General features: G+C 59.7%; 1 protein-coding gene across 1 annotated transcript in view; it reads right to left on the bottom strand.

Moving 5' to 3' along the window:
- The window catches only part of TTBK1 (tau tubulin kinase 1), a 32,084-nt gene extending 18,954 nt beyond the window's left edge, over positions 1–13,130 (bottom strand). The window contains exons 1-11 of the mRNA XM_026507406.3: positions 12,983–13,130; positions 8,295–8,442; positions 8,014–8,087; positions 7,692–7,832; positions 6,826–6,930; positions 6,390–6,455; positions 5,899–5,991; positions 5,688–5,813; positions 4,233–4,387; positions 2,974–3,205; positions 2,543–2,721 (exon numbers count right to left, since the gene is read on the bottom strand). Of these exons, the coding sequence (XP_026363191.1) occupies positions 2,543–2,721; positions 2,974–3,205; positions 4,233–4,387; positions 5,688–5,813; positions 5,899–5,991; positions 6,390–6,455; positions 6,826–6,930; positions 7,692–7,832; positions 8,014–8,087; positions 8,295–8,442; positions 12,983–13,090 (1,427 nt within the window). The 5' untranslated portion in view covers positions 13,091–13,130. The remainder of the gene's footprint in view (positions 1–2,542; positions 2,722–2,973; positions 3,206–4,232; positions 4,388–5,687; positions 5,814–5,898; positions 5,992–6,389; positions 6,456–6,825; positions 6,931–7,691; positions 7,833–8,013; positions 8,088–8,294; positions 8,443–12,982) is intronic.
- Between the last annotated feature and the right edge of the window lie 266 nt (positions 13,131–13,396).

The following is a 13,396-nucleotide window of genomic DNA, read 5'->3' as shown; positions in this document are numbered from 1 at the left end:
AGAGAGCCCATCCATTCACGCGTTCATTCATTCATTCGCTCAACACAAGGATTCGGATGCTTACTGTGTTCCAGGAATACAAACACGCAGAAAATAAAACCCGGGTCCTGTGCCCAAGCAACACTCTCTTCGGGACCACCCGGGAAACCCAATCTCCCGAAAGCCAACTTCATGCTCCCGGTGCAGTGCTCACACCCTATCAGAGGCTCCCTCCTGCTGCCGTCAGGGCAAAAGCACCCACCTTGCCCTTGAGTGGGTAGATGGTCTTTCTAGCTTCTTCTACCACCACCCTCCAGGCCTGCCTGGCTGGTTTCACCACCCTCAACACTCCCAGCCACTCCAGTGGCTCCCAGCCTTGAGGACAAAGTCCATATACCTTAGTTTGGCACTCAAGTGGCCAGGCCAAGGCCCAGGTTCACCATTCTCCTAGCCAGACCCATCTCCGATTCACTGGCTTTTACCCAAACTGCCCATGTGTTCAAACTTCGGTGCCATTACACCTGTCCCTCTCTGCACACCCTTTGCCATCCCACCAGGCATGGATGGCACCTCCTGTGGGGAGCCTTCCTGTCCTGCTCGGGGGCTAGTTTGTCTTCCCAGAGCGGTCTGTGTACCCCTCTCACCAAGGAGTGGAGCACGTGTGTTTACATATCTGCCTCCCCAAGAGGCCGTGAGCTCCGCCAGGCAAGGGCTAGGTCACGCTGGGCCAGGGATCCTACCTTGGGACATCTCTTCTGTTGTTACCTTCCACTGTGCGGTGAACCTCACATTACTTCCAGAGGTTCTCAGCCTGGGAGGGGGCTGGGAATCAGCCCCGAGGTGAAGGTTTTGCTGCTTGTAGGAAAGGCGCCCCCCACTGAGACCCACGGAGGCTTAGCTCCCCAGGGTGGTGTACACCCTCACACTCGGCTGTGGGCGGGGGGCTGACTCTTATTCTCCCCCAGCCTCAAGCCTGTGAGAGAAGGGGGTGCGGCTCGAGCCACTGTGCGGCTTTCTCAACCTCCTCCCACCCTGGTCTGTGGGACTTACCTCCTCCCTCTCCACGAGATTTTTACTGATTGAATAAGGCTTAAAGTACATACATCCCTGAGGGAGGCCATCCAGGGTCTCCCGGAAATGGCTGATGTGGCTTCCTTTCCTGAGCGCGTGGTTTGTTTTGATGGACATAAAGGTGAGAGGGTGCCCAAGGAAGAGAGGGGCTGAAGGTGGGGGAAAGGGGGTGAAGAAAGGAGGGGAAGGTGGGCCATCCAATCTCATCTGCTTCATACTTTTTCCTGCTCCCAAGAGCCCCAGAACCCACCCAGACCCTCTGCCCTGCCCTACAAGATCCTGAACCTTCCCTTCCAGAACATCTCTCCTCAGCTGTCTCCTCTTCATATTAGCCCTGAAACAAGGGTTCTCTCTGAGTCAAACCAATCTGCTCTTCAGGACTGTCTGTTCAGGGCATTCCCACCTGTCCTCTCCACTGATACCCCTTCCACACTGCCCTCCCTTGGTTCTCCTTGTTTCCTCAACCCTCTGGGCTACCATGGATGCAAACGAGGCCTTCAGTCCCAGGGAGGCCAACCTGTGTGAGTGTGAGTGTGAGAGTGTGAGGGTTGTCGGCAACCTGGGCACAGGGCCCATGTCCCTCCGTCCTGGGGTTGCTGCGAGGACTGGCATAGGCCTCTCCTGTCTTGAGTATTGCCACACTTCAAAGGGGCACTGTGTCCCATCCCAACGGCAGGGTACAGTATGGAGCAGAATCCAGAGAAGGGGCCATGGGTGAGGTGGGGAGGAGAAGGCACACAGCGTGGATGGGAAAAAGTACCCCATCCTCCTGAGCTGGGCCTTGGGAAAAGTCCCCTTTCCTGGTGCAGAGAAGACCGCAGCCCTGCTGGGCGGTGAAGCCCCACCCAGAGCCAGGCCAGGGTGGGGACATCTCTCAGAGGCCTCGGGTGGGGTTCTGACGCTGGTCCCTGATGGCCATGGGCCACCCTCACATCCCTCCATCCTGAAGGCTCATTTTGGCTCTAAACTCTCCGTCCCACCAACCAGATTTCCCCTCCCCCCCGCCCTGTGACATTCAGATCCCTGAGCCCTGACCCCCAAAACTTGATCCACCCCCTCTTGGAGCTGAGCGCTCCCTGAGCTCTCCTCCCAGGCCCCTCCCCCAAAGCTGAAGGGAGCCTAGTCAGCTGCTCTGAGGCATCAGTAATGAGTCTCTAGGGAGAGGTTCTGGGAGCACACCCACCTACCGGCTCACCCCTCACCCCCTCCTGGGCCTGGGGACCCAGCCTACCCCTCCTACAGCCCGCCTCCACCCCACATCCCTTTGTGGCGTGAGCTGGGACCTCTGTACCCCCCACCCCTCTCCAGGCCTTGTCACTGACTAACCAAGTCCGACCCCAGGCCCAAGGATACCCCCCTCAACACTCCCAGGGTCCCCGCCTACCTCCACCTTGAATCTGATCTTTCTTGCAGAGCAGCTGAGCGAAGGCTGAAGGGACCAGGGGGCCTTTGGCTGTACCCCCCGCCACCCCGCCCCGGGCCCCAGACCTACCTCCTCTCATGCAGTTCCACCCGCCCGTCCGCTGTGGAAAGCCTCTCGGACTCAGGGCTGTTGACCCTCCGGTAGCGAAGAGAACGGACTGGGGTTGTCGGTGAGTCTGGAGGGGCACGCACCGGGGAGCTAGGGACCCCCACAGCTCGGCTCTGCTCCTCTTCCACCACACAAGGGGTCTGCAGGAGAGGGGAGTCCCATGAACGGGGGCCGACAGGGTGGCTGTGGGTCAAGTGCTTTTCCCAGGGTGAAAGAGGTAGCGGGAGGTCGACGCTGGTGATCCTGACATGGGCCGAGGCCATGGAGGCAGGGCCAGCGGGCGTGTGGCCGGGGAGAGGGTACACAGGAGGAGCGGGAAGGGGGCCGTGGGCTGGGAACCAGGGTGGGAGCGGGGCAAGGCCACCCACGTCCTTCTCTCTGGCTGCAGTTACTTTGCCGATGTTGATCCGGAGTTTGTTTCGGTTGACGTCCGTCTCCTCCCAGACTTCAGCCTCAGGACCCCCGGGGTGGGGGGCCAGGTGGGGGCTGGGACCTAGCCCCTCAGGGGGCCGCCCGGGCAAGATTGGGGGTGCGTTCTCCTGGTCGCTCAGGTGCTCGCCCTGCAGCACGTCCTCGGTGTTCTCCCGGAGCAGGTCCCCGGGCACCGGCGTCACGTTGACCACCCTGGAGAGGCCGGGAGGGGCCGTGGGCAAGGCTGGCAGGGGGGCTCTCTCCTCCCAGCACGGGCCCCACAGATCACTGCCACCCCGGGAAACCGGCACAAGGGAGGCCTCAGCGGGGCCCATCACCATCCCCGGCTCACCAAGGAGATGCAGCTGCCCAGCACGGGCGCCACATCACCCCATCAGTTTAGGAGACCCATTTCCCGGCCCTGCCAGGTTTCCATTGCAGTTCACTGGCCGGCCTCATGTAGACCAGCACTGGGTCTGCAGAGAAGGACCGTTTGGGAATTCCTGGAGCGGTATCTCTACAGAACGGGGACCACGATGTGCCGTCAGGCCCTGCGGAGGCCCCTTTCTGGAGCCCCTGCCCATGTCTCTCCCTGGCTCCTCCCCGGGGCAGGCTGGGGGACCCCTCCTCACTCTGCCCGCCCCCCTCAAGTGCCTCTAGTCTCTGTGCTGGTCACCCAGTTCTGATACCGCAGACCGGTCCATGGCAAATATCCCAGACCCAACCACGAGCACTCTGAGGACGGGCCTGCAGGTGTTTTCTCCGAGCCCCACAGGGCCAGGTGCCAGGGCTCAAGCCACGTCCCCTGAAGGAATGCGTGCGAGCAACAGAAACAAACTGTGGGGCTCGGGTCATTGCACTCAGGGCTCCACACTCCCCAGTAAGGTCAAAATCTCCGAATGAGGACGCCCACCCTGTCCCCACGTTGAAGGTGAGGTGTGGCAGAACTGCCTGGGGTTCGAGTTTCCCAGTTCGAGAACCCACTGTTGAGCACCAAGAATAGGAAGAACAACCAGGTGCGCCCAGGGAGGAACCAGGGAGAGACATGGGCAGGGGCTCCAGAAAGGAGCCTCCGCAGGGCCTGACGGCACATCGTGGTCCCCGTTCTGTAGAGATACGGCTCCAGGAATTCCCAAGAGATTCTTCTCTGCAGAGGAGGAGAGGACTGGCTTTTTGGGCAACAGTCGCGGGCAGGTGTCACCTGGACCCCCACTGGGCCATTGTCCCTCCCAAGACTCACCCAAACATGGCTGCCGTCTGCCGGGTGTTCTGCTGGGGTGGAGTAGAGGTGCTCGTGGACAAGAGGGCATCATTGCCCGCCTTCTCCCAGTCAAAGGCCTCATTCTCAGCGATGCCCCGCTCCTTCATGCTGTTCTCAAACACCGACATGATCAACTGCAGGGGTGGGGGTGGCGGGAGGACAGAGAGGTGACCCTGGGGCTAGCCAGGAGGAGGGGGGCCGTTGCCGAGATTGCAGGGGGAAGAGAGGGACCTTCCAGGACAGGGATGGGCCGAGAGGGGGCACTGGAAGGAGAAGGGCACATTGATTTTAAATGAAAACATGCACATGATACGCAAATCAGCATGCAAATTACCATCTTGGTTTGAGCCCCACGGGCTGGACACCAGCCCTCTGAGATCTGTCCCCTGCTTACCATCCCCAGCCCACTCTGCCCTCCCCACCATCTCAGGAAGCCTCAGCAGCCCGGAAGCTCTGGTAGTTTCCCAAAGCCACCACCTGGGGTCACGCTCTGCACAGGCTGCTGCCTCTAGCGGCCCAGCCTAACCCACCAGTCCTCTCCTCTACGAAGCCTTCCCTCATTCCCCCACCCACACACTCCCCGATCTGCCACTCTCTGTTCCTAGCAGCCAGCACACTGTGTGCTCGCTTGCTTGCAGCTGTCTGGTCTGGGGAACCCCACGAGGAGGACTGGGGGGCAGGGCCTTCTATTGCCCAAGTGAGGCATCCCTGCCAACCACCAGGGCTCTAGGCTCAGGACACGGTGGGCACCTGGAGACCGTCAGAGGCCCCCAGACCATTCCACTTCTGACTTAGCTCTCTCCAGAATGCAGGGCAGGGTCTCTCTGCTGGCAGGACCCACTTTGCTGAGGGCCCCCTGTATGCCTGTCGCTGTGCTCCCTCGGGTGTGTAGACTTGTGCCTGGCACATAGTGGGTCCTGGGCAGAACACGGCTGATCTCCTGTTAGGGTCTAAGTGAGTCCCCTAGGGGTGTGATGGTGGGACCTTGGAGAAAGTCCTGGACTTAGGAGTCAGAAGATGTGCCTGAGCCCAGCCCTGCTCCCGACCGTGCTATCAGGCTTTAGTTTCCTCATCTGTGAAATGGGGACAATGCAGGGTTCTGGTGTGAAGCACTTGAGAGCACTTGCTTCGTTAATTGTGAAGTGTTAGAATAATCACATAAGGAACACACATTATCACCAGAGGCTTGTTTTGAAGTTTAAATGCGTTAATGCGTGAAAAGCACTGAGAAGAGGGTAAGCTGTTGGTAACTCTCAGCTGTGAACACCACTTACAAGAGCACGAAACAGAGTCATGCAGTTGGAAGACGGGGTGGGGGCGGGGGATGCGCAGGGCTCAGCTGGCAGGGGAGCGGGGCCTCGGCAGTACGGGTGCTGCTGGGGACGGTCACCCACAGACGTCCAGGGGTGCGGGGGCCGGGCGGCAGGCTCCCACCTGGTAGTCGGGCTTGGTGAAGTAGTCGAGGCCGGCGATGTGGTCCAGGAAGAGGTGGAACTCGGAAGGCATGTGCTTCAGCAGCATGCGGTGCTCATACTTCTCCTTGATCATCCCTACCTGCTCCTGGAGGCCAGAGGGCACGGGGTGATGGAGCCCCCGGGCCCCCACGCCCCCTCCGCCTCCTCAGACCCAGCCGCAGGGGCCTCACCTTGTCCTTGATCTTCCTCCAGGGCAGCTGGCCCACTGCAAACTCCACCAGCATGTAGAAGAGGGACCACAGGTCATCATGGCGGCCCATCTCCTGGGGGGGCGAGGGGAGTCACCCACAGCTCTCAGGTCTTTCCCTCGGACGGGGGAGGGGGGGGCTGACCCTTCCCGAGGGGGATCCCTCATGAACCGCCAGACACGCAGAATCCCAGTGTCAAAACTTCTGTCCATGCTGCTTCACCCCACACACATTGATGGTGCGACCAGACAGGAGGGAATCCCCCGACACAAGGAAGAAGGTGCGGCCGCGGGGAGACGGCAGCGGAGCCTTCTTCCAGCCAGGGTCTCTGGCGTGCCAGCTCTCGGCCTCTGCCCCGTACTTCTCTCCCCACCTCGACGGCCGCCCGCCCTGCCCTCTTCCCCGGCGGCACGCTCTGCCCCTGACCAGGGCCCTGCTGCCCCCGCCTCCTCAGGCCCGGCTCTGCCACTCACCCGGTTCTTGTGGGCATTGACTGAGGCGTAACGAACAGTCCCTCGAAACCCGGCCACATTCCGAGGCTGCAAAAGGGAGAACACAGCAGGGCCCTCACCGGCTGCCCCTGACTCCGGCCACATCTCCACCACCCTGCTGGCCGAGCCCTGACTCCCTACCCCTCCCCCAGGCCTGACACACCAACCCCAGTCCTACCCCTGCCTCCTGACCCTGCTCACGGCCCCTGTGTCCACGCCGGACCCGGGTGGGCAGCCGGGTCCCGGGGGGCGGCTATGCATCCACCAGGAGCCCTGTGAGCCAGGGGACGGGCCGAGAGTCTCAGGACTGAGCTGGGCGCTGCTCGTACTGAACCCAGCCTGGGCCTGCTTAGGCAGCTGCGGGGAAAAACTGATGAAGGGTTCCCGGGTCGGGGAGCTGGCGAGGGGCGGTACTCACGGGCCGCACGTCCCCCGTGGTGTTGGTGTACTGCCGGGCCAGCCCGAAGTCCAGCATGTAGCACTTTCTGTAGGTGGAGGGCAGCCTGCCCATGGCAAAGTTTGACTGGGGAAGACAACAGCTGTGACCGTGGGGCTCCAGCCCCCCCTGGCCCACCTCGCGGGGCGCCAGGAAGCGTGTCTGAGCGCGAGCACCACCATGTACCGCAGCTGGTTGTGTCCCAGCTGAGAGGCAGATGGGATTACCCTCATCTTAGAGATGAGGAGACTGAAGGTCAAAGCTTCCGGGGCTTCTCCAAGGTCACACAGCAGGCGATGACCCAGCTGGGGGTTGAACCGAGGTGTGTGTCCTGCCCTCAATCCTTGGGACGCCCCAGCAGGGCCGTGTGGCTTAGTGTCACTGTCCTGCTCTGAGGCAGCAGAAGACCTGCATTGTTCTTGCTGTGTGACCTTGGCCCATTCAACCGATCTTTCTGGACCTTGGTTGTCAGCCCTTATTTAAACTGGAGGTTTATACAACACCCAGATCCAAGATCCCACATAATCAGCTCCTTGGAATTTCTTACCAAGCCCAGCCCCTCAGTCCCTTTCACTCAAGATTCCTCTGTGCTTCCCCCACCCCTGCACCTTTTGAAGTTCAAGGACTAGTCAGGGCAGGGGTAGGGGGGAAGAAGAGAAGAACAGAGAAGAGATGTAGGCCACGGACAGGCAGGGGTGTGTGCTCTTGGCAGGCAGGGGAGAGGAGGAGAAGGGGCAGGTGGAAGAGGCTATTCCTGCCCCAACCAGTGCTCTGGAGCAGAAACCGTGGGACCGGGAGAGGTGGAGGGGGGGTGCTTTGGAGGAGGGGCCAGGTGGGGCAGCCCTCACCGGCTTGATGTCGCGGTGCAAGAAACCCACGGAGTGGATGGCCTCGATGGACTCCAGGATCTGCTTGCCCAGCCGCAGCGTGGTGCTCAGCGTGAAGGTGCCCCGCGGCTGGCTGCGGCGCAGGTCGGCCAGGTTCCGGCCCTGGGGGCGGCGGGGGCCGGCTGGACTCAGCTGCCCTGCGCCCACCCCGTCGCACCACCGTCGCACCACCGGGACGCTCTGCCCGGCCTCATCCCCCAAGCTTTGTGCCCTACTCCCCACCCCAGCGGTCGCAACCCAAGCTCCTGGGGGAGAGCGGAGGGAGGCCCCCACGGGCACTCACCTGGAGCTGCATCACTACGTAATTAAACTTCTCGTTGCGGCCACAGCCGATGAACCTGCACACATGGCTCTTCCCTGTGGGGCACAGACAGGGGTCTCCCAGCTCCCACTCCTTCCTCACTTCCAGTCCCGAGCCGGCTCCCGTGCGCTCTCAGTTCTGGTCCCATGACTTCTCCCACCACCTCCCCCTGCCCCTCTCAGCACCGCCGCCCCATCTCGCCACCCCCACCAGCTCTCCCCACCCCCTGACTCCAACCCCAGCCTCCTGCCCTTGGCCCGCACCTTGCAGCTTTTTAAGCACAGCCACCTCCATCTTGAGGACCTGCTTGGGCTGCTGGGCTGACTCCACCTTGAGGGCCACGTTCTCCCTGGTCAGCAGGTCCATGGCCTCGTAGATCTCACCAAAGCCCCCACCCCCGATCTTTTTCAGCTACGGAGACGGAAGAGGGGGTAGGAAACACAGGGATCAGGCTCTGCAGCTCCTCACGGCATCCATTGCTGGCTCTACCCTTCATTGGTGGGGGTAGGGCTAACCTTGAAGGGGAGGACCTGTGTCTGCCGTCCTTGCCGCCCCTCCCCGCCAGTGCCCCTACCTCCTCTCCTAGTGCCAGAGACAGCTGAGCCCATGGGTGTGCAGACACACACACACACACACACACACACACACACATGGCTGGATGTCAGAGTGGGCGGTGGGAGAGGGTATGAGACCTCTGACTCCATACAGACATGGAGACGAGCCTGTGTAGTGTTCTGAAGAGACCAGGGGCCATCGTGAAACTTTTCTTCTCTGGAAGGACAAGAAATATCACCCTTCCCCCATCCCGCAACTAGACTGAACCACCACCATCCAGAAAGAAAATGAGTTTCCAGAACCTCCCAGCTTTGTGGCAGATCCTCCGGAGAAGCCGGCCCTTCCTGGGGTTGGCAGTCTCCTGACAGGTGTCATTAAAGGGAGAGAGTAATGGGGGGGGGTGGTATTTGGGGAGGAGACTCAAGGAAGGGTATTCACGGCCCATGCCTGCTGCCGAAGCTCCCAGCACTCCCTAGACCCCTGGTCAGATGCCCCAAACCAGGGTGAGCCTTCTCTGGGGACAGGGGGCGCTGCGGGACTCTGGTGGGAATGCAGGTTTGAAAAGTCTGTCTATCCTTCCCCCACCCCCAACCCAGGGGACGAGGCAGTACAGACCTGACCCTCTAGGCCCTCCTCCTCCAGCATCCCAGGGCAGGCAGTGAGAAAAGGCAGAGGGGAGAACTGTGTTGGAGGAAGAGTCGGCCAGGGGAAATGAGCAAAGCTGAGTGATGGGGAGGGAGTAAAATCATTTCAAGTCAGAGGCGCCAGGGCTCCTGGCGAGCGAGTGCGCTGCTGGCAATGATGAGGGACAAGGAGAAGGTGCTGAGTTCTAAGTTGGGACTCATTTGGTTAAAAAAGATGTACAGCTCGCCTCACGGGTGGCCTGCCCTCGCGAACATCTTCCAGAACGCTCGCTTGCCTCCTGTTGGCTTGTTAACTCACCAGCACAGCTGGGCTTGCCAGGGATTGGGCAGAGGCTGCTCTGATCAGCCAGCCCGTAAATGGGCTCTGAGCCTCCTGCATCTCCAAGCCCTCCCCTTAGCATTTATTCAGCACTCAGGTCCCATTAAATGTTTAATGGTGGCTGAAGCGTGGGGATGGAGGGGGGAAGGGGGCAGGGCAGAGCCCAGGACCGGGAGTTCCCAGCGGGTTACAGTTGAAAGCACTCCAGGAAGAGACAGAAGGACGAAGGGAAGATGGCAGATTTAGGAGAGAAGTGGACATCTGGCTGCATCTTGGAGGCTCTGTGCCCAGGAAGGAGACAGGGAAAGAGAAAGGAGAAAGAAGGGTCTGAAACCAGAGTCTCTCTCAACTTGAGACAAAAGTTAAGTCAGACTCCTAGAAGAATTTCAGAATCAGGAGGGACAGATGCAGACTCAAGGAAAGCAGCGGCATGTCTCCCTCTGGAGAAGTTTAAACTCAGGGGAGATTCTAGTCTCTTCTAGAATCCTTTATGATTTGTTGTGTGTGAGCAAGGAAGAAAGGGGGAGGGGGAGGGAACAAGGACCGCATCTTGGGTTCTGTGCTCCACACTCACAGACAGCATCTCAGCTCATCCCCTTAAGGGTCCTGACAACACAGGTGTGGGAGGTCATAAGAGTCACCATTTTGCACAGAAGGAAAACTAAGGCGCAGGGAGTTAAGTAGTCTGCCCCAGGTCACACTTGCTAGTAAGCAGCAACGCCAGGTTTCCTTTAACCCCGGGCAGTCCGAGGCAGAACCCACACTCTTAACCGTGATATCACAGCAACTGGGACCGCACAGGGCTTAAAGGTGTGAGCGCTGAGACTCAAGCCCGAGTCTGTCAGGCTCCAAAATCCCCACTGGAGGTGGTAAGGAGGGCTCAGGGCAGCCAAGACATTTCCCATACACGCTCCCCAATTTCCAAGGGTGGCCAGTGGTATTTCTCTGCCATCTTCACTTCCAAGCAGAGGCTGTTTCTCCCCCCTGAACTCCCTCCTTGCTCCGCCCCCACGCCCATTATCCCACCTCCCTGGCGCAGCAAGCTGGGGGTCTGCACCCACCCACTCACCTAACACCCCTCCTCCCCAGGCCCTATAGACCCCACTTATCCATCGGGCAGAGCAGGCACAGTGGCCCATAATACTTTTAGGGGGCCATAAAAATGTTTCAATATTTTTAAATCAGAGGGAAAACAAATGACCTCTTAAGTCAAAACATTTTGATATATAATGTTAATTCATTCCTCTATATCCAATGCAGTTATAAAATTTAGTTTTTAGTACTTTGTTATAGAGAAAGGGGTCCGTGAAGGCAAAAGCGCCCAGGGCCCATGAAAGCCATAATGCAGCTTTGTCCAAGCCAGGCAACCAGAATGTTCTCCTAATCTCCCTTTGCCGGACCCTATTCTTCCCCTCCTAATTTTTTTCAGGATCCCCTCCCCTGTAAAGGAGGGTTGCGGGAGGGCTAATATGACACAATGGGACCAGCATTCACTTAGGAAAAGGGAAACCTGGTTTCTTGGCCCAGCTCTGGGTCACCTGGAGTGAGTTTCTTAAATTCTGTGCCTCCACTTTTCCTCCTCTGTAAAACAAGAGTTGTTCTACCTGTGGAAAGGGGGTAATAATATCTACTCCCTTATTTGTTGAGATAATGCATGCAAGGCATTTTGCACAGTGTCTGGCGACTGAAAGTGCTCAAAACGGATGCTGTTTTTTGAGTCGTGGTTTGTTTGCGCTTCTGATTCTGAGAAGCACCCCTCAAGAAGGGTCAAATGTTCTTATTTGTAAGTACTCTGCCCAGGGCCACCGCCCCTCCCTTTCTCCTGGCCGGCTCATTTTCTCTTGGGGCAGCGTGCTCTTGGTTCTTGAGCTCTGCCTCATGTCTCTGTCTCCCGCCCCTCACGGCGAGATGGTAGAGGGGAGACATCTGGCACCCCACCCTCTCTACTTCTCCAGGAGCCAGGGACGGAGTGATGGTAAAGAGAGGTCAGCCTGGCAGACTGCAAGCTTGCCCCTTCCCCCAACTCCGCCCCTGCCATTTCTCTCCCTACTCATCTCCCACCGCCTCCCTCAAAAACCGGTGGAAAGTTCTAACCCAAACTCAGTCTGGTGTGAACACCATCTTTTTCTCACCTCTTCAGGGCAAATGTCCTTCTGCCTCCAATCTGTCAGACTAAGCTCTCATGTCAGGGGACCCAGAGGGTTTTTGAAAGAACACTCCTCATTTTGCCAGACCCTCATTCCCTTGATTACCACCCTGGCTCCTCCTCCCCCAATTTCTGTCCTGTCACTCTCCGGCTCAGGAAGTCCCCTCTGGGACCTAGATGGCCCCTTCCCTCAGCTCTCTGGCCCTCCAGTGCCACCACCTCTCTCAATCCCAGAGACATCTCAGACAACGCTGCCACCTTTGCCCCTATCCCTGGGCCCTTTAGGGAACCTGCCAGAAGGATGGTTGTTGCCATGGAGACCAGCTAGGCCCCAGGCCCACTCTCCCCTCAACCCTGCAGCCCAGGTGAGCTGAGCCTCCCCCCTCAACTCCCACACACCCCCACACAGAGGCTCAGTGTAGGCCTGTGCTGTTCTCCCTCCTCTCCTCCAGGCTCCCCCACTTCACCGTGCAGACCCAACCGTGCAGACCCACCAGCTCACACACCATCACCCTGCAATCCGCCCTACACCATCCTGCCCCCACAATGATAAGAGGACACCAGAGAGCTCTTAAGCGACAGCGACGGAAGAAAAGGGGGGTGCACAGGGATTGATTTACGATAGGTACCGCTCCCCCAGACACTGCCTTCCCCTCAAACCCTCACACGTCCCCCTCCCATCCAGGCCCAAACCCGCGAGGAGCCTCGGACTACAACTCCCAGCAGGCTGAACAGCCTGAAGTCCTGGGCTGGAGAAGCAAGGCACGCTGGGACATGGAGTCTCGGCGTCTTGCACCTGCCGCAGGAACCAGTGAGGGGAGGAGGGTGGAAGGAGAAGATGGAGTGCGGCTGCGGTGGGAGCAGCCCGCAGGGCCTCTTTCCCCGAAGCCAGGCCTTTCTGTCCTCTGCGGAAGCGGAGGGACACATGCTCACTCACTGCCCTTCTCCAAGGTCCGGCAAACTAAAGAGCCCCCTCCCCCACCCCACCCGCCTCCCACACAGAGCTCTGCAGCTCCTGCTCCGACGTCCAACCAGGAGTTGTTCCAGGCTGGGCCCGAGCAACGTGACCTAGCAGGGAAAGGGGTGAGAGAGGGCGCTGGGAGAACGCGATTGTCCACAAGTGTACGCCGAAATAGTGACCGCGAGCAGTATGCAGATGAACTCGGGGGCGCCTCCCTCTTAGGGGAGAGGAGTGGGGGACAACAGTTTTAACAGGTCTCCGGTCCTCTCCTCTCCTCTCCTCCCCTCCTCTCCCCACCCCTCCCTTGGCCCCGCCGGGTCACTCACCACCTTCCAGCGATCCTTGACCACGTAGTTGGCCGGCAGTATGTCGGCCTGCTCCCCTCCCCCACTCATGTTGGTTTCGTCCTTAAGAGCGGCCGCTAGGCACTGCATCCGCCAGCCGGAGGGAGGGGTGTCCGCAGGGCCTGCCCTGGGGGGGCCATCTACCTGGGGGAGCGGGGAGGGGCTGTGAGGGGGGCAGGCAACGGACCCGGGACCGGCTCGCAGAAATGGAGGAGGGGAGCGCCATTCTCCTGGCAGGCATCCTTCCCCGGGCCCGCTGGGCAGATGCTGCAGGGGTTCCTGGGGGAAGCACTGTGTAAACACCCAGGTGGAGGTCAGAAGGGAAGACAGGAATACTATCCGCGGGAAGGGAGACACAAACTACAAACTGGGGGTGTGAAACCCAGCAACAGGACA

Source organism: Ursus arctos, unplaced genomic scaffold, assembly GCF_023065955.2.
Source record: "Ursus arctos isolate Adak ecotype North America unplaced genomic scaffold, UrsArc2.0 scaffold_29, whole genome shotgun sequence".
NCBI lineage: Eukaryota > Metazoa > Chordata > Mammalia > Carnivora > Ursidae > Ursus > Ursus arctos.
This window is presented reverse-complemented; position numbering and strand designations above follow the sequence as displayed.